Source organism: Bolinopsis microptera, chromosome 11 (genome assembly GCF_026151205.1).
Source record: "Bolinopsis microptera isolate Bmic1 chromosome 11, MBARI_Bmic_1.0, whole genome shotgun sequence".
NCBI lineage: Eukaryota > Metazoa > Ctenophora > Tentaculata > Lobata > Bolinopsidae > Bolinopsis > Bolinopsis microptera.
Window position 1 is genome coordinate 12,612,057 of NC_087082.1, and position 26,222 is coordinate 12,638,278.

Here is a 26,222-nt window from a genome sequence, read left to right on the forward strand (position 1 = left end):
GAATATAGTTCCGCTTATCGATCTAGCTTCTTTTGGTCCATGCTCCACATAATTGAGATCAGTCAACTGGGGTCAGAACATCGTGTCACTCAAGATATTTTATATCTTGATGGTCAGAATTGGAAGTTGATAATATTGCAGATACATTTATCTAAATATCACACGATCCTTGATTAATTAATCTTGCGATCCTAGATGCTGATTTAAAAAATATGTAACTATGTTCGTACGGAAGCTCTGCTAACGGAGCTGTCAAATAAAATCTGCCAATTTAGAAATTTAGAGATTTAAGTACTTATTTTGTAATATATCGTGAAGTTAATGATAAGATTGATAAAATTAATTTTGATGGTTGTCAAAAGTCGTGTGAACTTTGAAGGGAAGTTTGATAAACTATCAATATTGTACCCGCTATTTTACGTAAATCATAAATTTCTTCGTTCGTGATGTTATCTGTCTCAACAATTAAATGGCTGAACGTGAAATAAAATCTCAAAATCCATTACTTCGTGGATTCGCAAATAGAACACTCATCTGATGGGAAATATATTATTATTTGTTAATATTATATTCATAATCATACTTATTAGAGATTTTATTTTCCTTTGTCTGGAAAATAGAGAATGTATGTGAAATTATTTATTCTTACCGAAAAAACGGAGATCAACAAGAAAATAGGTATATTTTTGTGAAATTAAGTTAGAGCTCGATAAAGGCAAATATTGGTCATGATACACACGGTTTGGAAAATGGTCGGTTTAAATTTCTTTCTCACAAATAATATCATTTTTGATGACAAGTACCCATATATACTCACTTTAACATAGCGCCGATGGAATGATTCGATAGAATAATACAACAAATATCTTAGAATCTAAGATATTTGTAGGAGTTACAGTAAGATATTTATATTCTTTCATGTCTATGTTAGACATGATACTTAACTAATTTTATCAGTATTTGATGTTTTATATTATATTACTCGTTACGTTTTAATGGGGTCAACAATAAGATCTGGATAGGATAGATACAAACAATTGCAGAAATTAATATGTAAATTTATAAATTAATATGCATAGACACATATAAATTATAACTGCAATAATCCACTACAAATGAATTCGATTAGAAATAACAAAAATCATTGAATGTCAAACATTTTGAACATTCAAAATGCGCAGCTACAGAATCATCCACCTTACGATACCTTACAATACCTTAAAATATAATACACCCGTTACCACAAACCAGTTAAGTACAGGGTGCGTAAAAAAAAACTATACACTTTGATTCTTAAAATTCTGGAGGAAAAACTGTAAGGAGTTGGCACGAATCCTTTTGTATGGTATCAGTTATATGCCTTGAGATAGCTGATACAAAAAATCAAGTGGATTGAAGAATTTGGTCATGCATGTCTTAAGGGGTTTAAAATTTAAATTCTTGAAAAAATAGTACAATTCTTGCATGTTTCTTTTTGCGGTTCTGGGACTGTGTAGTTTTTTTTACTCACCCTGTAAGAATTAGCTACACCAGTAAAGTAAGAAATAGCTGCACCAGCAAAATAAGAAATAGCTGCACCAGCAAAATAAGAAATAGCTGCACCAGCAAAGTAAGAAATAGCTGCACCAGCAAAGTAAGAAATAGCTGCACCAGCAAAGTAAGAAATAGCTGCACCAGTAAAGTAAGAAATAGCTGCACCAGTAAAGTAAGAAATAGCTGCACCAGTAAAGTAAGAAATGGCTGCACCAGTAACACAACACTGTGGTGAGAAGCTATTGTGCCTCCTTTTTATCCTTTATGACTTCTCCTGATCCTGTCAAATAAAGATTTTATACGCCTGGGCATTTCTGACAACTGCTTACTTTGGCCAATCAGAATATAGGTTTCTTCACTTTGCATTGATGAGATTAACTCATTAAATTCCGTTGAACACGACCTTTTAACAATTTTAGCTGGTAACGTGACAAGCCAGTGGTAGCGGAGGTGTGGAATGTCAAATAGTGGGTTATTAAGTGAACGAGATTGCCATTATTAGATGTCGCTCCCTTTATTAATGACCAAATACCAGGGGAACCGCCCAGTTTCAGTTAGAAACCGTAAATAGGGAAGTGGAGGGAAGTGTGCGTGGTGTCGTTAGCAGTAAACCCCAGACCGGGGATTTCGTGTGAAACGAAATGATTCTAAAAAATTGTATTAACAATTTTTATTAACTATCATCTGCGGAATATTTTCCAGAACCTCTGATACTAAAGGGGGGGGGGGGGGGGGGGGGGGGGGGGGGGGCCTACTAAAACGTGGAACTGGAGGTAAAGAACAGTATCAACTTTAATACTGCCCAGTGGCCAGAGGGGGGGGGGGGGGGGCAATGGCATTAAATGGAGAATTACCCAAGGGTTTTTCCATTTTCTCCATAAAAAAGTTTCCATTTTATGCCATTTAAAAACGTTACAAGAATTTCGCCGCGGTCAAACCACGCACGATCAATTTTCCCTATGATATACTTGTACCCTTAATTCTTTCGAGTAAAAATGTGACTGGAAGAAAGTGCAAAATATTTACATACTATGTTTTTAATAAATGAATTTGGGATTCGCGCATGGTAAAAATTGACAATTTATTTGACCAATGTAGCGCTGCGCATCAACAATAAATGAATCCAGAAAATTGCGGAACATAACTTTGCGAAGGAGGAACTTCACTGTAAATAATTAACACATGGCTAGCGCACAGCATAACAGACGCTTCCTATAGAAATAATTATAGGGGAGTGGTCTATATTGCGAAGGAGCCGACTTTTTTTCGTCAACGTAGCGCCGTCGGGCCACCTCATATATCCAAACCCGATTACTTATTCCCTACGCGTACGATCGTTTTGCCTTCGGCAAGAGTAGGGCAAAAAATTTTAAAAACGAAATTAAAAAAAAATTTTGACCTTAAATACCTGCAAGGGTGTTTACTAGTTATTAAGTATTTAGCTCTGTTAGGTCGGGAATTTAGTGCTGTTCGGAAATCAAAGCTGTTATTGAAATTTTGAAATAGTTTAAATGATAAACAGTAAATACTGATAGTTGGATAATATCCGGTTGGAAGAGACAAGGACAAGTGAAGCAAGGAAGTTAGGAGTAAGGGCAAATTTTCGGCGTCAACGCCATCTTCAGGCTCAAATTATTTGTTACATAGTAGTGTTGAAAGTTTTAATACTTTCAACTCTACTATGTAACAAATAATTTGAGCCTGAAGATGGCGATGACGCCGAAAATTTGCCCTTACTCTCAACTTCCTTGTTTCACTTGTCCTTGTCTCTTCCAACCGAATATTATCCAACTATCAGTATTTCAATCATGAGACTAATAAACAGCGAACTACTCCGTTATTTGATAAACAGTAAACTACAAGAGTTTAATACCAATGTAAGCACTAAGCAGTTTGCTCGACCAGTAGAAATAGTTGAAATAACAGCAAAATAGAAATAAGTTTTTATAATACGGATTGGTGGCCAGACAACTGACGCACACTGTGGACCTTGCTTTACATATGATGGTGATCAAAGCTCACATTTCCAGACTCATAAAGATTTTCAGTCAGACCGTTTAACAAAACGGTGGAGAAGTTTCTTTGGAAACTAATTTTAGGATCACTTGTCATACGGCGACAATAAATGCTCTACTGGGGGGGGGGGGGGGGGGGGGGGGGGGATGGCATAAAATGTCATAAAATAAACAATTACCCAAGGGTTTTACAAAATTTTGAAGGACGGAATTAGACAATTTATGCCCTTTTATCGTATTTCGACCTTCAACAATTTTCCAGCTCAAACACAAGCGTCCCCCCTATATAAGAGATATTTTTTCAAATATCTTAATTTTTGGTACTAGACGTTTTGCCTTTCCAAGCTGAAAACAATCCTGTAAAAATATTTCCGAGATTTATAAGTTTTCATGTTTTCTATCCCGATTTTGAAGTCCCCACATCACCCTCGATATACGATCTTGGAGTCGAGGCTTCCTCTTCGTAATGCAATCTCGAAGGGCAGGCCTCCCCTATGCAACACGAGCTCACTACTCAGAAGCAGGGAGTCTGCCTTTAGAGGCACGTATCAATCGAATAACTCGGGCCGAAGTCTAAAATTTTAAAATTTTTCCTTGAAACCACTTTTCTCTACAGTTCATGTTACCCTGATCATTATGAGCCGAAAATATTTTTTGGTTTTTCGAAATCCCCACCTCACTCAAGATATGCGATATTGGAATCTAGGCTTACCCTTTGTGATGCAATCTCGAAGGGCAGGCCTCCCCTATGCAATACGAGTTCGGAAGCAGGAAGTCTGCTTTTAGAGGCACGTATCAATCGAATAACTCGGGCCGAAGTCTAAAATTTTAAAATTTTTCCTTGAAACCATTTTTCTCTACAGTTCATGTTACCCTGATCATTATGGGCCAAAAATATTTTTTGGTTTTTCGTAATCCCCACCTCACTCAAGATATGCGATATTGGAATCTAGGCTTACCCTTTGTGATGCAATCTCGAAGGGCAGGCCTCCCCTATGCAATACGAGTTCGGAAGCAGGGAGTCTGCTTTTAGAGGCACGTATCAATCGAATAACTCGGGCCGAAGTCTAAAATTTTAAAATTTTTCCTTGAAACCACTTTTCTCTACAGTTCATGTTACCCTGATCATTATGAGCCGAAAATATTTTTTGGTTTTTCGTAATCCCCACCTCACTCAAGATATGCGATATTGGAATCTAGGCTTACCCTTTGTGATGCAATCTCGGATGGCAGGCCTCCCTTATGCAATACGAGTTCGGAAGCAGGGAGTCTGCTTTTAGAGGTACGTATAGAGGATGAAAAATTTTAAAGTTTTTTAAGTAAAAAATTTTTAAAGTTTTCCTGGAAACCACTTTTCTCCAGTGTTCATGTTACTCTTATCATTATGAGCCGAAATATTTTTCGGGACCTATCCCTCGAGAATTTGAGCTGAAAATTAATGAAATTTCTGATTGATATCAGGCCAAGCACCTTCTTAACTACTTACTATAGCCAGATATCCGATCGATTTCTAAATTGTATCACTGGGAACCGGTCAGGAGGGCGGAAGACGCGTGGGCGGAGGTCGCGTAGGCGGAAGACTTGAGGGCGGGGGGACGCAGGCGGAAAGTTTCTAAAAGGTTGGACACGAGGGCGGAGGTCGCGAGGGCGGAGGTCGATCCATGTTTTTGGGGCGGAAGCCTCATAACCAAACCGATCACTGTTTCCTAAAGCTCGATCTTTATATCTTCGGCAAAACCTGAAAAATTTAAAAACGTACTTCAAAAAATTGACTTAAATTTATGCAGGTTTTATAGTTATTAAGTATTATGGTACTGTTTCGAATTCTTGTATTCGGAAATCACAGGGTTATTGAGAATTAAAGTTTAAATCAAATGTAAATCATATTGGAATTTTGGAAAGACAAGACATGAGAAGAAGTTAGGAGTCAGGGGCAAATTTCGGTAACATTTCACAATTATTTTTACAAGTAGTTAAAGGTTAAACTTTCATCTACTATGTACGAATAATGAGTCTGAATATGCTGAGGATTCTTCTATTCCTTGTCCTGTTGGCTCTTACTTTCCACTATCAGTACAATCATGCTCTAACAGCGAATACTCGTTATTTATCAGTAACTACAGACGTTTCATCTGGCACTGCGTGCAAGTAGAAATTGTACGCATAGAATAGTTTTTCGGATTGGTGGCCAGAATGAGCAGTGGACTTGCTTTTCAGAGCTCACCACATGTTTGTCCAGGTCATAAGTTTTCAGTCAGACTGCTTTAACCAAAAGGGTGGAGAGCGGAATATTTTAGGATCACTTGCCGGGCGTCGATTAATGCCTCTGGTGGGGGGGGGGGGGTGGGTGGATAATTGCAGGAATCAACATACCATGGTTGTAAATTTGTATGAGAGAGCTGGAACTAGAAAATTTATGCTACTCTATTCCCTAACAATCGGCTCAAATACTAGCGTCCCTGATGAGTATTTTTTAAATACTTAAGTTGTTCGTTTCACTTTTGCATCTTTCGTGGAAAACAGTTGTAAAATATTTCCGAGATTATAGTTTCATGTTTCATCGTTTGAAGTCCCACATCACCGTTGATTTGGAGTGAGCTTCATGCATCTCGATGGGAGGTTCATGCAACGTAGTCCTATCAGAGAGGAGTATGCCTTTGAGGCACGTACTCGATATCGCGATTAAATTTTAAATTTTCCTTAAAACCACACAGTTCATGGGATTATGAGCAAAAATTTTTGGTTTTTCACACGACAAGATATGCGATATTGGAAACGAGCAACCTTGGTCACAACGTCAGAAGTCGGGTCCTATGCAAACGAGTTCTGGAGAGCAGAAGTCTGAAGAGGCAGGTATCAATACGGGCGATCAAGATTAAGAATCTTTCCTGCATTTGTTCAGCTACCAGTTCTTTACCATGATTGTTGTGCATGTGAAATTTTTTTGGTTTTTGTAATATATCAATTCTATTGGATTAGGCTACTTTGTGATGATCTATATGTGACTTCTATCAATACGTTAAGCGTCTCTTTAAGTATAACCTGGGCCACTATTTAATTTTTGTTTCTGTAAAGTTACCAAAGCGAATTCGTAATCATACCACTAAGAATGTTTGGGAATCTATAACCCTTTGTGATGCAATTGATAGCTTTATCAATTGAGTTCAATTTGTAAGTACGTTGTGGATGTTTAAAGGTTTTTTAAGTAAAAATTTTAAATTTTCGGAACCCATTTAGGTTCATGTGATCTTTTACATTATGCCGAAATTTTTGGGATCGATCCCTCGGACTCAGCTGTGTAACTTTAGGAAATTCTGATTGTATCAGGCCAGCCCTCAAGTCTTACTTAGCGATCCGACGCTTTCATGTGTCTATGTATCACTATCAGAGTCAAATTGAGTGGAATTTGAATTGCAAAATAGTCGAATTGATCTTGGCTCAAGTAGCCTAGTATGTGTCTCTAGTAGCCTGGTATGAGCCTCTAGTAGCTTGGTATGAGCTTTGAGTAACCTGGTATGCGAAAAAAAAACATGTTAGAGTGTCCAAGTAAGCCGCCACATACGTAATTCGATGATCAAAATTCATGGCATAAAATGGCATACAATAGAGAATTACCCAAGGGTTTTTCCATTTTCTCCATAGAAAAACTCTCCATTTTATACCATTTTATGCCATTGCCCCCCCTCCCCCCCCCCCCCCCCAGTGGCCACCTCTACTTTCAGAGCAATCTTAATCGAATAACACTGTATTTTGGGAGCGAACTGGTTTTTAATTTCTTGCCTGTTTTTAGCTTTACACAATTTAATATTAATTTTAAAAAGAGGTTTGTAGCACGCTACAGTAGGTGATCGATTTGACCTTAAAATATCTATTTTGAAGATCATAATACTATTAATTAAGTACTACGGTATTAGGTATTTCATAGTCAAATGGATCACATACTGCAACTGAAGCATGCTACAAACCCCTTTAAAATTGATACTAATCCGTATAAAGCTAAAACAGGACCGTTCTGTTAATGAGGAATAGTTTAGTATATTAAAAAGTCAAAGCTCGCATGTTATGTTTTCGGCTATCTTACCAGCACGCCGTTCAAAAAATGCTTCCTAATCGGCTGGTTTTAAATGATTTTGATATTTTATTCTTGCCGGGTTTAATATTTCACTATCAAATAATTATTTTTGATTTAAGGGGTGACTCCACTCATTCAAGAAATTCAGATTCCCCAAATGTTAGGTGTAGAACAGCGGATAGTGAAGATGTAATTGACGGTTTAAAACCTCAATAAAATACACAAAAACAGGAGTATTTGTTAACTTTAGAGGGACGCTTAAAAGTAAGAGAAAGCTTGCAAAGTTGCAAAACAAATACAATTGGATTGTTTGTAAGCTCTAAATATGAGTTTACGATTTATTTAATTGTTTGCTAACCTACCTCGGCTGTAGACGATGAGAGCTTCTGTTGCCAACAAACTATCACTTTTATGTTTCAAGAATCCCCTCCAGTAACTTACGTCAATTTGTGTAGTTCAGTCTTTCTGGAATGTGAACAACTAATAAACTGTTTATCAGCTAACGCAGAGCTTAACAAAAGACAACAGTCCAAACTTCACGTAGAGTTATAATTATGTGGATACAAAATTACAGAATTTATTTTTATTTCCCATCGAGTTCTGGTCAGGTTTGGGTCGAACCAGGAAATGGATGGGAATTAACCCAACGGCATTGGTCTATTAGCCATTAACAATTCATTTGCGAATTAATTTCATCCAGTTACACTACAGTTTGGTTGAAGTTTAGCTGTATGACAGAAGATAAGTTGATTAATCATCCTTCTGAGATGCATTTTGTTCGTGCGTCATCAAGTGACGGATGTCGTCAACTTCAAGTAACGAATTAGACAGTGTGACAGCTGTGAGCTCATAAACTGTGGTTGCATATTATGATAATACTTTAACTGTTTATAGTCAGGTATTTATCTGAATCACTAGATATCACACGTATAGGTAAGAGAACTTATCACACATATAGGTAAGGGAAGTTATCACACATACAGTTATGGGAAGTTATCTCGTAAAGGGATCTGGGAACCTATCCCACTTATCTGTTGATTAACTATCTGTTTAAGCCTCAAGGGTTTAAGAATACCGTTTATTTAGAATAAACAGGGGGAACTTTCAATTTGTAATCTGTCAGGGAGACCTCTCAGAGTCACACGGTTGACGGATGTTTAGTGAGATGTGTCTTGACCGGGTGCTTACTGTACGTCAATCGTGCGTTAAATGTCAGTCGAAAGATAACCACGGCCAGTATGCCAAAAGTGTTGGGAATGATATTTAGAACTTCAGTTCTTCAAGTTTTACCATAATATTAGGACGCAATGAAACTACCGGACCACGATGTATGGGGACTTGCCACCACATGGCAACATTAAAGTATAACGACTCTATTACATCGTTTCCTGTTAATACAAAACTCCGTTACAAAATGAACTGGGATCTGACAATACTACACCTTAGTTCAATAAACTATGATAAAGTAATGTATTATAACTAGACTTAAGCAAAAGTCTGAAAGAATATAGAAAACAAACCAATATACTGCTTGGAAGCTAAATAATAAACTGCGAAAGAGTAGGTCAACGTGATATAACGCTAGTGGATGATTTGATTTGATTTGAAAATTTTATAAAATAGCAAAAATTCGGATAAACAGCAAATCGAACAAACATATAAAATTGGCCGAAGTTCACAATGTGTTAGCATTCGAGGACGACTTGCAAAACAGGAGTTGTATGACCGTCCAAAGTAAATATACGAATCAGTGTCTTAGAGACATGAATTACTTCATGGTATCTTCTTATCACGGCTACAGACCTTCCCGAACCGGATGTGATTAAATATTTTCTCAACGTTCAACACCACTTACAATCCCACAGAAATCACTGTGTGACGAGTTAGCAACTATTGAAGGTAAAGAGTTCACAGTGGACCGGTGGATAAGACCAACTGAAGCAGACGGTAGTCTTGGTGGTGGAGGTATCACGTGTATTGTACAAGACGGCCAAGTGTTCGAAAAGGCGGGTGAGTACTGAGCACGTGGGCGCACGCGCAGCAGGGGGGACGGGGTGGGGTAAGGGTTTACAAATTAGAATTGCTGTTTAATTTTACACTTGCTCGGGTTTATTTCCACGTTCACCAAGCTGTTTCACAGGTGTGAATATATCTGTGGTCCATGGTACACTCTCCAAACAAGCGATCCAGCAAATGAAAAGTAGAGGTGAGTTTTTGAGTAATATTGATGTAATGTAACATCTAACTGTGTCATTTGTGTCCACTTTTGTAATTTGATGGGCTTTAACTCGGCCATCATATGGCGTAATCACCCTACAGCGAGGACATCCAGAAACAAATGTAAGTGCGGTAATATTTTGTAAGTAGTGCGATTCCGCACCTGCCCAAAACCATTTTAAATGTGCGAAAAAGAACATTGTGTGTTTAAGCGACTAACGTGAGTAAAGTGACTCGATCTCATATTATGTTGAGGGATTGCGATCCAGTTAGGCACGTTATTCATTTGCCATGATTCATTCTCTTTTGTTTATATCAAATATCGACAGTATAATTTGATAGTTGGGGACAAAGTGAGAGTCTCCACTCAGTCAGTGTTAAAAATACATTATTTAAAGTCAATGCATTATTTACTTGCCTTCTGATAATAATGATAAAGAACTTTCCGAGAATATAAAGTAATTATACTTTCCAATGTTCCAATTCTACTTTTAATGTTATGTCATGTGAAACGTTTGACCCTAGCCATAGTTATGGACATGTCGAAAGAATAACGGCCGATGGTGCAAAAAAAGTGCAGTATTAGGTCAATAGTGAGATTCCGCACCCACCGCACTTATATGTTGCCTCTGAGGACCAGGAGGTGACCGGGATTCCCGGTACCGGGATTGGCAATTTTGAGCTATCCCGGTCCCGGTCCCGGTCAAATGCTGATTTATTTATTTATGATCCCGGTCCCGGTCCCGGTCCCGGTTAATTCGGGATTCTTGGTCCCGGTCCCGGTCCCGGTCAATCACTCAAATTTGCCGGGATTTTGACCAGGATCTTTTACATAATTTCATTCACTGTGATTTTAAGTTTTTCCTTTCATTCATTGTGAATTTCATCTTTAAACATCCTCTGAGCCAAATACAACAATGTTTAAAATTGCTAAACAAGTTTGAGTAATAAATTATGATCATGAATTAACCAGTAATCGACCGGAATTCCCGGTACCGGGAATCCCGGTACCGGGATTGGCAATTTTGAGCTATCCCAGTCCCGGTCCCGGTCCCGGTCAAGTCACATTTTTCATCCCGGTCCCGGTCCCGGTCCCGGTAAATTGATAATCTCAGCGGATATCAGTCCCAGTCCCGGTCCCTGTCCCGGTCAAGTCACATTTTGTATCCCGGTCCCGGTCCCGGTCCCGGTCAGGCCTGAAATCATGTCCCGGTCACCTCCTGCAGAGGACATCACTAGCATTTCTCCAGCAAAGCAGTGACTTTTAGTTCTGGAGAACTACGCGGACCGCGTAGTTCTTCAGAACTAAAAGTACGCGGTATATCAGGCAAGGAAAACATAAATAATAAAAATTCCACAATTCCGGAACTGAAAATGAACTACGATGCAGTGATTGGTCTCCTGCCGAACTATATCTGCATGCTGATTGCTGAATGCAGATGGAATGACTTATGACTACAAGGTGTCCAAAATTGAGCCTGGGACAAATTACAAATTCATGCCCTTGCTCCTATTTTATGGGGCAAAGTCAGACCAATTTATTATGCGGTTCGAGGATGATAATAAATCTGACCCGTTACAGCAATTAGCCAATCAGCTTCCAGCATTGTGCAATCGAATCCCAGAAATACTGTCACGTGTTAAAATGAATGTGCTTCACCTCCCCACCAGTATCCACATCTATGAGAAATTAACAAAAACGAAATATCATGTTCGCGTTTAATCGTTATTAAGGTTAGCTCTCTGTATAAGTATAAAGGGACGTGGTCTATTCTCCTCAGTGCAATATCTTGATCAGCTGAGACGTGAAATGAGGTGGTTCAAATATCCGTGTCTGAAGGGGGTTCCTGTTGGTAGGCGGTGCACAAGTAACTTAGATACTTCAGGATGTTTCCCCACTGACGTAGTTGCAAACTCGTTGTAGCGGACATTGAGCGGTATGCCCTTATTATGGGGACAACCCAGTGTGAGACTCTAAAGTGATCCAGAAATTACCTTGAATATTTGTTCGATATTCACTGAGTACTGACTACTGACCATTAGGAGTCATGTCTTACAGTTCATTGATTGTGTGACCTGGCTGTAACCGTTCTAAATATTCTTACAGATGTGTAGACAGTATACACCAATATAATACTATTGTACTCTGTTCTGTACATAAAGAAAAGGACTTGTATTGTAAAGGAACAAAGTAACACAGTTGTCTTATAAAGTTATAAGTATGTAACCCTTTTGTTTACCTCAATTCTCGCATTTTTTGACGGCGCTACAATGTTCTTGAATAAAGGGAGCTCCTTCAAAACAAGTTGTTGTTTTCTCCAATAATTAGTGCTCAATGTTCCTGGCTGCCACGTAGAGAGTTTCAGATTCCGATAGAACATAATAAATATTTATTTATAATTATGGTGATGCAAAATGAGCTTAACTATCTGTTTAATGGGTACGAAAAATACGTCTTATAACGTGGTATAGGATCTGTTCGACTTATTGACCAACAATATTTTACAAATCTTTGCTTTATAAAGACAGCCATGTATTATTACCCGGTGTCTAGAAAAATATATTATATTATATACTATATCATCTAATATGTATCCGGGGCAGGTTTCATCGCTAAGCATAGAGTAAAATGGCATAGACATTATATAATTATTAGACTCATCAAGTCATCATGTATTATGTTGAAATAGAAAAGTTTATTGTGAATCTAATAGTGACCCGTGCACACGATCTTGGACAATAAATTACCGCTTTTTTATTACTTCTCCAGGTCTTTTATGGACAGAGGTCTTCAAAATCTAGGTAAAGTTCAATATGTAAGTAGCAACCCACAAAACCTTTTCAATATTTACAGGAAAATGGAACAGGATTTAAATTTGTTCCCACGAAATTGAACAAAAAATGATTGATATACATTATACATACAAGGATGAATGAAAAGCAGTGGAGCGCTTATTAAATGAAGACTGAGTCAGTATAAAAACGGGTGTTTTAAAATCGAGGGCATTTTGATAGTTCAAAGTTGGTAGGTGCCCAGTGGACCAGTATTTCACCTTTCTAAGGAACCCAAAATATAAGGGCGTGGCCGAAGTGGTGACAACATGGTCAAGTAAGAAGTTGCATTTTTTCTGGTGATTAATGAACCTAAGGAGTAAGGATCAATAGATAAGCAAACCTCGTTAATTATTCTCATTAGTGTCCACGTTCAAACGGTCTGAAGTAACATGGTCCAGAAAGTGTTAATATTTCAATGAAACAATTAATAATTAACTTGCACTGCACTCTAATATCTAGGAAGCATTATATTGTTAATCCCGCTTCTAAAACCTATAAGTGATAGGAAGTGTTCGTTGCATCTCACTTATTTGTTATTTTCATAACCAAATCTTTCAATTCTCTGAAATTAAGGACAAGCATTACATGGCGAGATTTCGACCTCGTTAACGACCTTTTTCCTCGTTGAGTAAATCCAACAGTTGTCTTAATTAATAACTGATTCTGTAAATATCTCATAACATCCCTACCAGGTAAAGAGTTGTTTGGAGAGAGTGTACCGTTCACAGCTATGGGTATCAGCAGTGTTATACATCCTATAAACCCCTTTATTCCTACTATTCACTTCAATTACCGCTACTTTGAGGTGAGTACCCCTTCACCTTCAATACCAAGATTTGAATCCAAAATTACGATGATAATAATATATTGTTTATATTTTTTATTTATAAGATTTTAAGATGGTCGCGTGAAGTATATTATATACATTATATAATTAAACGTGATGGAGACACCTAAATTTGGCACCCGGAAACGAGTTCTAGCCCTCGATCTCAGCAGATCCAACGGATCCTGCAGTAAGATATGTCCAACCGGGCTTGTCAGATCACAAGAAAACATCAGCTTTAAGACCATTGTTTCCAGAAGAGGCTGGACTGTATGATTATTTGATTTTAAGCGATTTAAATCAAAGCGTTCTCATTTTATGACGACAATAGTGAAAGAGAGAGAGAGAGAGAGAGAGAGAGAGAGAGAGAGAGAGAGAGAGAGAGAGAGAGGAGAGAGAGAGAGAGAGGAGAGAGAGAGAGAGAGAGAGAGAGAGAGAGAGAGAGAGCGAGCGAGCGAGCGAGCGAGCGAGCGAGGGAGGGAGGGAGGGAGGGAGGGAGGGAGGGAGGGAGGGAGGGAGGGAGGGAGGGAGGGAGGGAGGGAGGGAGGGAGGGAGGGAGGGAGGGAGGGAGGGAGGGAGGGAGGGAGGGAGGGAGGGAGGGAGGGAGGGAGGGAGGGAGGGAGGGAGGGAGGGAGGGAGGGAGGGAGGGAGGGAGGGAGGGAGGGAGGGAGGGAGGGAGGGAGGGAGGGAGGGAGGGAGGGAGGGAGGGAGGGAGGGAGGGAGGGAGGGAGGGAGGGAGGGAGGGAGGGAGGGAGGGAGGGAGGGAGGGAGGGAGGGAGGGAGGGAGGGAGGGAGGGAGGGAGGGAGGGAGGGAGGGAGGGAGGGAGGGAGGGAGGGAGGGAGGGAGGGAGGGAGGGAGGGAGGGAGGGAGGGAGGGAGGGAGGGAGGGAGGGAGGGAGGGAGGGAGGGAGGGAGGGAGGGAGGGAGGGAGGGAGGGAGGGAGGGAGGGAGGGAGGGAGGGAGGGAGGGAGGGAGGGAGGGAGGGAGGGAGGGAGGGAGGGAGGGAGGGAGGGAGGGAGGGAGGGAGGGAGGGAGGGAGGGAGGGAGGGAGGGAGGGAGGGAGAGAGAGAGAGAGAGAGAGAGAGAGAGAGAGAGAGAGAGAGAGAGAGAGAGAGAGAGAGAGAGAGAGAGAGAGAGAGAGAGAGAGAGAGAGAGAGAGAGAGAGAGAGAGAGAGAGAGAGAGAGAGAGAGAGAGAGAGAGAGAGAGAGAGAGAGAGAGAGAGAGAGAGAGATTCCCAGACTTCTTAGTTTTCGATCAATTATATGAACAGTTAAGATATAATACAGAAGCAGTATATGTCAACTTAACTTGGGGTGTCATCTCTCCAGACATACAACAAAGCAGTTAAATACTCTTCGATATATGCTGATACTTGATTTTATAGTGCTTGGGAGTGCCCGTTCCCTCAAACTATTAACTCATATCGCTGCACTAAATTATAATGGTCCTCTCTTTTTCCCATTAATTTGAGTGGGGGTGTGCCGAGAAATTGTTGATGGGTGGGGAGACTAAAGCGAGCCGTTATTTGGTTATCATAAGAAATGAGAAAGGTAGTTCAAAGTATCATTAATATTGAGTCGTTGCAGGGATATGGGCGGGGTCCCGCTGGGTAATTTGGGGCGTTATTTTGGATAATTTTCAGGTTACTTTACAATGTTATGTGAACACGTTTGTCAACTGCGCGATTATTGAATAACGGCGTGTTTATAAATCATCCCTATTTCTGAATTAAAAATCATCAAAAGACTTGAAAAGCAGTTGTAATGTTATAGGAATTACAGTACAATTGAAACAGTTTTTTAACTGGTAAGACTGATCACTGATGCAACTGTAAGAGATACCAAAGTAAAGCAGTATCACAGCTTAAAGTATTCCCGCGATCTTTTACAGTACGTTTTATAAACGGGACCCTGATGTCAAGCAAGCTTGCTGAGCTAGTGTCTTCGAAACCCCATAATATTCTTCCCCCAAAATGTATGCTAAAACAGGAATTTACTGTATTTTCCATACCTTGGTATATTTCCGCACGTGCTAATCAGTCAAGAGAGCAATACAATGCGCGTAGTAACGTGTGCACTGTACAACGCAGGTTGTGTAGACATTTAAATCAAGTCGCACCAACGAGATGAGATCCTTCCCTGGGTCCTGGGACAGCAGGCATTTTAGTATCATGATATAATGATATAAGTTATTAATAACACACTATCAGTTGTGTTCCAATGCCGAAGTTTATTTGGCCATTGATTTTTCTCTTCCTTTTTGGGTGTCTGGGTGTGTCAAATATTCCTCACAATGAATTTGTTACTGCTATATGGCTGGCAGCCAATTCACCTCGTCTCTAATAACATTATTATTAATTATATTGACGTCATCATTCTCCAGATCCCGGGGGAGAACAAACAATGGTGGTTTGGTGGGGGAACAGACCTCACTCCTACATATTTAAACAGAGACGATGCTAAACACTTCCACACCACTCTCAAAGTGGGTAAAACTCTGGGTTTTCAGTTTTATTTTAACGGTTTATTATCAGCAGCTCCATGAGGCATGACTTCACTCCGATAAACTTTATCAGTCTTACATAAGATGTGGCAATTCCTTTTCTTTCCGTTTATATTCATACTTTTCTTCAAATGCAATCACGTTTGAAACAAGATTGTATTGATCAAATTATCCTGAAGCATTGTAAGTTGTAACACATGAGTGGTATTATAACGTTTTATTTATAATAAAGTTTATAAAGTTTATATTGTAACATACTTGTTACTGACATTATTGTTATCACTTTCAGACAGCCTGTGATGGACATGACAAGGATTATTATCCCAAGTTCAAAAAGTGGTGTGACGAGTATTTCTACATCAAACACAGAGGAGAATCTCGGGGTTTAGGTAAGACTTTTTAACGTTTCTTATTTGAAACTTGTCTTAATGACTGGAAGATTTGATTTGCGATGTTACGTATACTCCCAGGCACCTGTTTTTGTCTTTCATCCTACGCTATGTTATTAGGTTCAACACTGACCAGTTCTTTAGGGCCGGTTAGAAACCGGCTCTCAAACGTTCTTTGATCTGGTCTCCTATTTATGGTTTCTATTCACCCTTGCGCCAATTTTCATGATATCACCATTATTAATTTTCATATTATCAATTTTCATATTATCAATTTTCATAGTATCAATTTTCATATTATCACCATTATATTATGTACTGTGATAAATAAAAAACACCGAATAGCTCTGAAATAACGTTAAAAGTTTCTATAAATAGATAACTTTTTGATCAAAACATTCAATTTCAAACTGTTTCAAACGACAGTTTAAATTTGCAACAAATAAATTCTTAATCGGTTTTTCTATTCATCAGAACGAAAGTATAATCAATATTTCTGTATGATCATTAAACACTGAAATCTCTGAATAATATAACACGTCTTAATTGAAATCTTAGTAAATTACGTTAAGAAGTAAATGAGTTATATAATGATTTAACCGCATTATTAATAACGATAATTTGAGCTGAGCTCATTTGCCCCTATCGACCCCTGTCAATGGATCCTGAGCTGGTGCAATAAAAACAGTCACAAAAACTTGGGACGTTGCCTCGTCCACTTCACTGGTCAGGTTGTTAACTATAGTAGGACTAAGTCCCGGACTGTTGATGGTCTGGGAGCGCTGATAAAGCGCTTTGTCCACCTCGGGAAGGCGGAGAGTGGGGGTGGACATGGCGCGCTTCAACCGTGTTTTGTCGGCAGAGCTGGCTGGGTTGGCTGATCTGGGAGTGTTGGTAGAGCGAAGTGGGCTGAGTTTACTGTTGTCAGGTCTACAGTGGGGGTCTGTTTCCTTCTGCTCTGTCATCTGCTCGACTTACTGATATAGGGTACTTTTATCAGTTTTATTATCAAGCGATTAAATTGGGCTATGCAGGATAATCAACTTGGACTATCAGAGCTAAAATATTCGATGTAATAATGAGGAAAAATATCGAACAGCGCTTGAAAAAACGATTGCATTTACAATGAAAGTAGCAAATTATTGACTGGGTATTGGGCAAATAAAATACCAATAAATAATGTCCAGTTCACGGTTACTGAATTTAGTATAGCTGGCTTGACAAATAAATGGTCAGACAAATTGCAATGGTTTATGAGATCCTCCCGATATGTTATACTACTACAACACTCAGCAGCAGTATTTACCTCCGCTAAACGTTCCCTTCAACACACCGACTCGACTTACGAACAGAACCAAGATTGATTAAATGACGGTGATATATTGTGTTATGGACGCATCACGTGACCTGCATGCTCTGACGTAGCTCCACAATGGTCCACCAATTTGCTGCCACGTGTCCGGTGCACGTGGCACGCATTTTGTTGTCCGTTATTGCATTTGAGGTGTCAGTAAGGTGGTGAGCTGCCGCGCAAGCGGGGGACAATATAATTTATGATCACCATGCCCACGCGAATCAGTCGAGTTAACATTTATTTGTATGACATGTAGTTAAGCTCATACTGTACTGTAGTTGAGTGGAATAAAATACTAATTATAACACTGCCACTCCGAGAGTTCCTTAAACAAATCATAATACCGAGTCACTGATTAATAGATACACGCGATTTATTACTCTTGAGCTGGCGATGGCATGGTTGCCACGTATGTATGCAGTGTGGCGAGGGTTTTCATTTCCATCGACTAAACCAATCGGACCACACCCTGCAATCAAATGATTTTATTGCTGACTGTAGTGACTACCAGATAGGACCCACTCCTTGACACTTACCCTGAATGCTTTGATCTAAGTTTTTCGTCAGCCACAAGCCGTGTTTTTAATAATGTAAAAGCATCATCGCTTTTTATTTGAGCGGGTCGGATACAGGGTAGATCCTCTATTAAAATTGTGACCTACTATAATTTGAAACATTTTGTGGCATTATGTAATGGAGTTGCTCAGGTGTAACTGTATTAGACTCACCCAATATTACTATACCGTATAAAACTTGTATGCCCAATTGCCCAAGCTTAGATCCTCTTTTTGTGAATGGCCCATCATGACGTCCAGAATGATTATCACCTGGGTTCCCTTGTACAGGTTATAATACAAAATTCTTAAATTGGATAAAATTCATGATTGTAAGTGTGGGTCAGAGTTTCTGTTTGGAAGGTGAGATGCCCACATTTTGATTTGTGTGAGGGTTACATGCATTCTGTACCATATATGAGACTTCTCTAGATCAATCTCTTCTATTTTAGAGCATATTTTTGCGAATAAAGTTTCAATAGATCAAAGCTAGTATCTAATGAATAAACCCTGATATCATTTTCTTGATTGAAGAAAATTTCGGACGAAAACTGAAAAGATCCATATTCCATTGGTAACCGGAAACATCTTAACCTTGTTTCACATAACTGCAGAGAAAGTGGACTTGGCAATGTTCTAGTTTCTGGCCTTAGGAGTTAGGCTAAAGGTTTAGCACTGTGACCAAAGGCTAAAGGAATAGAAAATTCTGGATTATGACTCAAGAGATGTGATAAAAGGCCAGATGAGAGACATTTAAAATTGCATTATGTCCGGACATTGTATTATGCAGGATGCTCATGCCTATAATATCCAAAATTCTATTTCGTACTCTTAGACGTATTATATCACATTGGAATTAAATGTTGTAACTCGTCAGCTAGAAAAGACCAGAAACGTCATTTATGGAAGCCGCAAAATAACTGATTTTCAAATTGAGTATACCGCGCTGCGCGTCAAATTACACTGCGCGCGCTACCTTTGGCTAATTTAACCATATGGTCTGGGCCCACGCAATGTGAATTTTTTGTTTGCTGTCAACTCGAATAATCTGCTCACGTCAAACTTTTTAAGTGTAATTCAAAGTTGTTAAGTTTGTATTATCCCTTATTTCTGGGTGTAATAAACGATTTTGTGAAGGAGGCACAAGACCGTGCAAGCGGTGCAACTGTTTGTGTTATTCCAATTTATTAGGTGCTCAAAAGGACTGCACCCCATTGTTTACCCAACTAAAATAGAAAGAAGTGGGTTGCATTTGATCAATCTTTTAGAAAATGATCTAGAAAAAAAAAAAAAACTGTGGTACTAGCTGTTTAATCTCTTTTCGTCAGAGAGATTAAGCTACTAAAGATCTGTTTAAATTCGTTTAAAGTTGTAATATCAACTGCACGAAAACTACCAATTTATCCCACTAATCTTGTTTCAGGTGGTATATTTTTCGACGATTTGGACTACGTGTCAGCAGAGAGTGCTCTGTCGTTTCTAAAATCGTGTGGAAATTCCGTAGCTCCGGCGTACATTCCATTGGTTAAACAGCATATAAACGAACCATACTCCGATGAGGAGGTACAATGGCGGCAACTCCGGAGGGGAAGGTCAGTTTGAGGGAGATTTAGTTACTTAGTTTTATCACATTTGTTTTTAGGTTTAACACACATGTTTCAGGGGTAAACACGGATGTATCAATATACCACCTTTCGTGTACATTTGAATATAACGAAGTGGAGGGTTAGGTAAATGAACTAGAGTATCTATCCTTTAGTGTGAGCCACCATGTTGTAAATATAGAGCTTCAGTAGCGACGAGAGACGTTAATGAACTTAATTTACCACAGTGTTGTTTTAGAGATGTACACTTGAACATATTACACGTGTATAATGATAGTACGTGTAATATTACATTTTATTTCCTCCATGCCCACCTTTCTGTGGTGTTAATTTTTATTCCAACTTCACACATTTCGGAGGGTTTGATCGCCACCAGTGCGAAGGTTTTTAAGATAAAATTGACATACGATTCCAAATAATGCTGGCATCAAATCCCGAGGGAGCAAGTATTAGTTCAGTATCGTACAGTTGGGTTTACTATAAAGCTTGACTATCGTCACAACACCAACAAATTTCATCAAATTTGATTTTCTGCTTGGTTCTGACGTGAAATTAGGCCGAAATCGAAACAAGATAAGCGGGAAAGTTCACCGAATTTGTAGTTCCTTCCATATTCCGAGTTAGTGTCGTGGATATCGCACTTTATAAGGTTCTAAGATTACTTATGGTATATATCCTTTGACCATGAAGGCTTAATGAGAATAATATATAGGCCACATTGATTTTCTTATCAGTATCTTAAGAGCCAAACACAAGACACCGAAACGAAATATTCGGTTAAATGTTCCGCTTATCATGTCACACATTCAGCCTTGTTTCATGGATATTTCTGTCGGAGGACAAGCAGAAGAAACAAGAATTTCGCCGCGGTAACACCACGCACGATCAAATTTCCCTACTGCCTACATTCTACAATGTAATTGTTCTACTTTTTTGTATTCCAGAGTGGTGTTAGGCGCATGTAATAATCGTTTATATTATATTACTATTAGGCGTACAGAACTTGAAAAATCCTGCGCGCATCTGAGGTGTCGCCGTCGATCTGTATGTGGTTTGGTTGTAAACCATTTCATACTTTGCGCGGTTTTGTTTCGTGTTAACGATGCGTATCATGATTCATGTCACGTCATATTATTGCATCGTATGCCAACTTTATTGACTGTAATGAAATATTCTGTCTCGTCTTAGTTATTATTTGTATCTAACATAAACTAATACATTTTGATGCTTAATCGACACATCTACAGCACCATCGACTATCATTTGATACAGGATTCTTTAAAAGCATACCGCAATCTTGATATTAGTTGCTTCTTGAATGTAAATGTAAAGTAACATCTGTTCTCAACTATGTATTCACTTTTTACCATTCAGTGTCGATTAATTGTTAAATAATCAATAATCAGCCACGAGTTTATCAGCTGATATCATAATTTTATTTGTTTTGACTTGCTGAATTTTATCACTCGGTAATTTATTAAGCTTGTTTCACCAAAATAACACAAAAATTGATGATTGATCCGTGTGTAACGGTCGTCAAGGACCAAAAACTGGTTGTTATGCCTGAAATTAATTAACACATAACTGGCGTCCCGCGCGCAAAATAGCCTCCTTTTATACACATAATTATAGGGGAGTGGTCTATATTGCGAAGGAGCAGACTTTTGTCGACACCGCAGGTCCATCGGGCCACCTCATATATCCAAACCCGATTACTTATTCCCAACGATCTTTTTGCTTTCTGCAAGAGCAGGGAAAAATTAGTATCAACATTAAATATTGCTCTTAAGTGTTTGAATACCACATCAAATAATTATTTTTTTCTTTTTAGGATTACAGGTTATAATTGAAATAAGTATCTTGATTAAACAGTCGTTTTGAATAAGCTGTAGATACGATTGTAATTATGGATGGAACACCTATCTGTGTTGGCGCATTTAGATTAGATTAAATTTAAAGCCAAAGGTCAACATGTCCCCAGTTTAGGTGTGAAGGCCAAATTGTCACATTTTCCCAAGTAAAGGGTGAGGTTAAAGTTGCTTTGTTGATTTATTTATTTCTCTATCATTAGATCATTGTCAGAACCATACTGAACAAATTGAAAATCATATCAGAAAAATGGACCAACGAGAAAACTACAATTCAAAATTTGGAAAATTCGAAACAATAACATAAAAAAGATATAATCTCAAAATTATCGATGAAAAATCGAATATTACATACTGCTCACAACTGAAATAGAGACATGAGACGTAAAAATGGACGATTTAAAAAATTCGGTCCCAAAGATTATCGTTTTTCATCTGTATTGTACTAAAATGGTGGTTCTCGGAATCATTCCATTAGTGATTGGCGAACAAGCCGAAATCGATATTGGCTGAAGTCTCAATTTCAATTGTGACATGAGAATTTACAAAATTTGTACAGTTTTAGGACTTACACAGTTGTATAGCAATTAACAAATAAGATGCTAGGGTCTTCATAACCTTATTACGATTTAATAGTCCTATGGCTTAAAATCTAAAACTCACTAAAAGTAAACTGTTAATCACTGAACCACCAGCCATGTATGGTATAAGGAACCTTTACTAAATTATCAAACCTAGCTAAAACCTTCAAATCTTTAGCGTTCCAAACTATCAGCTCAGTCGTACTGTTGATCGTGTCATAAACATGTGCCACTATCACTCCATCGTCTTCTGAAGTGGGTTTAGGGTTTGCTGCAAAGACTGGCTCCATCACAAGCTTGCCATCCTCGTGCCAAGTGGTAGAGGTCTTCTTGCAGAGGTCATACTTCAGCAAGTCCATGTTATTGGGGTTCATCTGCCACTGCTGGAAGTAACAGAAGCAGTATTCCTTTCCTACGTAAGCTGGATTGATAAAAGGAAACTCGACTAAGGCATCAACTGGCTCCCAGTTCCTGGGTAAATCCTCTATGGTATACTGGTTGGTGTTGATGTTGAGGATATAACGTCTGAGCGTGGTGTTCCAAGGCATGTTCTTGTACATAAATTCAGGGTCTTTCATGTTAGGGACCTTCAAGACATCGAAAAGGCAGTGCTTGTTCAGATCAAGTGCGTGGACATCAGAAGTAGTTGGAGCGTCCATCACTACTTCCGTCTCTCCCTTAAAGTTGGTCCTCTCGAAAGAGTTCATGACGTGAACTCCTCTTGCTGGGGGCAGTTCAAATGTGTGAAGTTCTCCTGTTGCTATTGAGATGACATGGAAGTAGAAGGGGTTGTCGTATGTAAAGCGCATGCTGTGGCACAAATGGGTCATATCAAACATTATATTCATGAAGGACTCTGGGGAGAACTGGAGATTCCACAGTGGTACAACAATGAAGTTTTCTGTGGCACCAAACATGTGAAGCATCCTGATATCAGACATTGATCGGGGGATGCTGCCTATCTTTCTTGTCTTAATTTCTCCGGAACTGGTCGCTGAGTACTCGAAAAAGTCGTAGGATAGTTTCGACATCTTCCATGGGAGCATGGACATGGAAAGGATGTAGTTGAAGCTGGTTCCAGAGACGTGCTTGGCGTAGTGAGCCGCGGAGAACATAGCCGTTCTGGTTGATCCGATTGTAGCAACAGCTCCACTAAGCAGAGGTTGTTTGTACTTCAAGGAATGAGGTAGCATTTGTTCCATCATCGGGCTCTCTGTTGTAACTGTTACACTTTTACCGTTATCCAGATCCCATATAGCGATGTTGGCGTTGTCTTTTTGCTCCGGTTTGGCCATCATAACCTGAAGTTCCTCTTGCATGGTAAGATCGGGTACAACATCACCCATATACGCGTTAGGAGCCAGGATATTGTCTTTCATCGTCTTGTTATAAAGATGTGAAGGGATCATCTTTGCGGTGTACTTCACGGTTCCATCTCCATCAAAATTCCAGCCATGGATTTTAGCTAAGCCATCAACGATATTGTTGACGGACCGTCCACCGTGCTCAAACAGACCAGGTCCTACTCTGTAAAGATCTCCTTTTAACCAGGTGGGCAGGGCTCCTTCCGTCTTATTAAGGACTAAGTCGCTGTAATCATTTGGTTCTGATGAGAGCAGTGCTGTCATATCTCCAGATCCGAGGGTAATCCAGCTGATTAGTATCAGTGCTCCTAAATGAACCTGGACCATACCTGATAATAGATCAGTGTTAGGAAATATCCTGGTAAAAATCCAAGAATCCAGGACTATTTATGGTAAGGGGTCGTTCATATACTACAGTTCTACGTAATCAATTGTTTGGCAATTAGAATTTGAAGGCCTCATCTACCTCTCGAGGTATGATCTTGGAGTCGAGGCTTCCAAGCACAATGAGGTCGTCCTTTGATAAATTATTATAATTCAAATTGTGTTTGTAATTGTGGATGTAATGTCTTATTTTGCGCAGCAGCGATATTGAATGTTGATACTAAGTAGCCAATAACACGACCTTTTATACGCTTTAAAAATCGGTTATAAGAATTATAATATTATGTCAATGTCAAATCTGCGATTGATTGATCTCAAATAACATAAAATAGTGTGAGCACTAACAATAACTATATAACGTCTCTAAATTGACTAAAAGTAATGAGCGATGATATCGTACGTGATTTTTCTATCGTACTGTAGAGTTCTACCGTCACCCTCTCCCTAACGCGTGATTACCGTCACAATATCAAATCACAATTTCAGCCTAGTTTCATGAAAGAAAAAAGAAACTTTATGGTGTTGTGACGATAACCACGCATAATAGTGTCGGTAGAAGTGAAAAAAGTGTAAAATATGAAAAACACTAGAATTAATAAATACAGAATAGTCAAATAGTGTGATATCCAATTCTAAATCTAGCGTACAATTTTTAACAACCAGTATGAGTATATAACAATTTTTAAAGGGGCGATGAAATTAAAAGTATGTGATTTTTATTCCGTTCTGTCGAGTTATATCGTACTGTAGAGTTCTACCGTCACGGCGCGTCACCCTGTCCCTAACGCGTGATTACCGCCACAATATCAAATCACAATTTCAGCTTAGTTTCATGAAAGAAAAAAGCAAAAAAAATGATAAAACTTTATGGTGTTGTGACGATAACCACGCGTAATAGTGACGGTAGAAGGGGCGATGAAATTAAAAGTATGTGATTTTTATTCCGTTGATCTGTCGAGTTCTATAACACGTGACAAGCGGATGCTTTAATTAAACTAGCAGGAACCCGTATAATATAACCCTAAACGGTGTCAAGACTCAAAATACTAAAATAATTATTACCTATTTAATCGGCGTTTTTGAGACCACTTGGGGGCCCAAATTTTCGGCTCTAAAATCATTATTCCTTGGCCAATTTTTTATTTTTTCATGCCGATTTGAAGGCCATTAAAGCATTTGACCCAGCCAAAAAAGTTCCAGTTGTATATCTTTTACGGTTTTTGCGGAAAGTCGCGTTAAAGTTGATGCCGTGGTGTCAGTAAAATGGCACAGATATATATATATATATCGTCTCGCTTTATATATAGTAAGATTGTTCGTTATGCTCGTTTCCGACATAGCAATACTCACGAATCTGGGTTGAGCACGTGATTAGGCTTTTGTATTGCGTGCAAAGTATGGTACTGATAAGAAGCCTTTTATCTAAAATTGGTATGCATTTTTTGACCATGAAGGTCTAATGAATAGTCAAAATGTAATTTTCACTTTTAATTTTCTTATCAGTATCTTAAGAGCCAAGCATGAGACGCTGGTCTAATGAAGATGAGACTCCGTCACGAAACAACCTCTAAGCATAAAATGATAAAAGGCTGAGTGCGTGACATGATAAGCGAAACAATTTTATAGTGCCGTTTTTATTCCGGTGCCTTTAACACTTATATAATGTATACGAAAAGTACCGATGCGAGGAGCATAATTTTAGCCGTACAAAAATTTGACCGTGATAAATTTGATAGTGCAAATGCAATAAATTTTGATTTCGAACGTTATAAAATGCTGATCTGGGGCCGGCGTTTTTGAAAATAAAATCACACAAAAAACTGCCGAATCTTAGACCAGATCTTTGGCTGTCTCCTAGGACCTAGCTGGCGCCCTACTCATTACTCAAGTTATTACTAATAAGAATAAATGAATAAATAATAAAATATTTTTCATGTGCTATTAAATAGAGACTTCTACTTGGTAATTTAGCTAGGCACAGTTGCATTGGGCATAAAATTGAAATTCCTGGGGCACAGTTGAGGCTCAGTTGGGGCACAGTTGAGGGAAAAAGTTACTTAGGGCACAGTTGGGGCAAGAATAGTATGGGCACAGTGAGGCAAAAAAGTGACCTGGAGCACAGT

The 26,222-nt window shown here is 38.9% G+C and overlaps 4 protein-coding genes across 6 annotated transcripts in view; 2 read left to right on the top strand and 2 right to left on the bottom strand.

Annotated features, from left to right (window-relative positions):
* Positions 1–3,175, bottom strand: part of LOC134823451 (MYND-type zinc finger-containing chromatin reader ZMYND8-like) — a 50,815-nt gene extending 47,640 nt beyond the window's left edge. For all 3 annotated transcript variants that reach the window (XM_063834912.1, XM_063834911.1, XM_063834910.1), the window contains exon 1: positions 3,159–3,175. The gene's annotated coding sequence lies outside the window, so the exon portion shown is untranslated. The remainder of the gene's footprint in view (positions 1–3,158) is intronic.
* Positions 1–26,222, top strand: part of LOC134823458 (oxygen-dependent coproporphyrinogen-III oxidase, mitochondrial-like) — a 40,214-nt gene that overhangs the window by 6,729 nt on the left and 7,263 nt on the right. The window contains exons 3-8 of the mRNA XM_063834922.1: positions 9,486–9,630; positions 9,761–9,826; positions 13,365–13,477; positions 15,882–15,983; positions 16,291–16,390; positions 19,722–19,890. Coding sequence (XP_063690992.1) covers positions 9,486–9,630; positions 9,761–9,826; positions 13,365–13,477; positions 15,882–15,983; positions 16,291–16,390; positions 19,722–19,890 — 695 coding nt within the window. The remainder of the gene's footprint in view (positions 1–9,485; positions 9,631–9,760; positions 9,827–13,364; positions 13,478–15,881; positions 15,984–16,290; positions 16,391–19,721; positions 19,891–26,222) is intronic.
* The window catches only part of LOC134823462 (ras-related protein Rab-10-like), an 85,152-nt gene continuing 62,147 nt past the window's right edge, over positions 3,218–26,222 (top strand). Inside the window, exon 1 of the mRNA XM_063834926.1 lies at positions 3,218–3,231. The gene's annotated coding sequence lies outside the window, so the exon portion shown is untranslated. The remainder of the gene's footprint in view (positions 3,232–26,222) is intronic.
* Positions 22,222–24,605, bottom strand: LOC134822973 (uncharacterized). Its single transcript, XM_063834264.1, has one exon. The coding sequence runs from the start codon at positions 24,040–24,042 to the stop codon at positions 22,447–22,449; it is 1,596 nt and encodes a 531-aa protein (XP_063690334.1). The 5' UTR covers positions 24,043–24,605; the 3' UTR covers positions 22,222–22,446.

Bases quoted from the DNA above. Each gene is read 5' to 3' on its own strand.
- LOC134822973 (XM_063834264.1), bottom strand. From the start codon at position 24,042: ATGGTCCAGGTTCATTTAGGAGCACTGATACTAATCAGCTGGATTACC.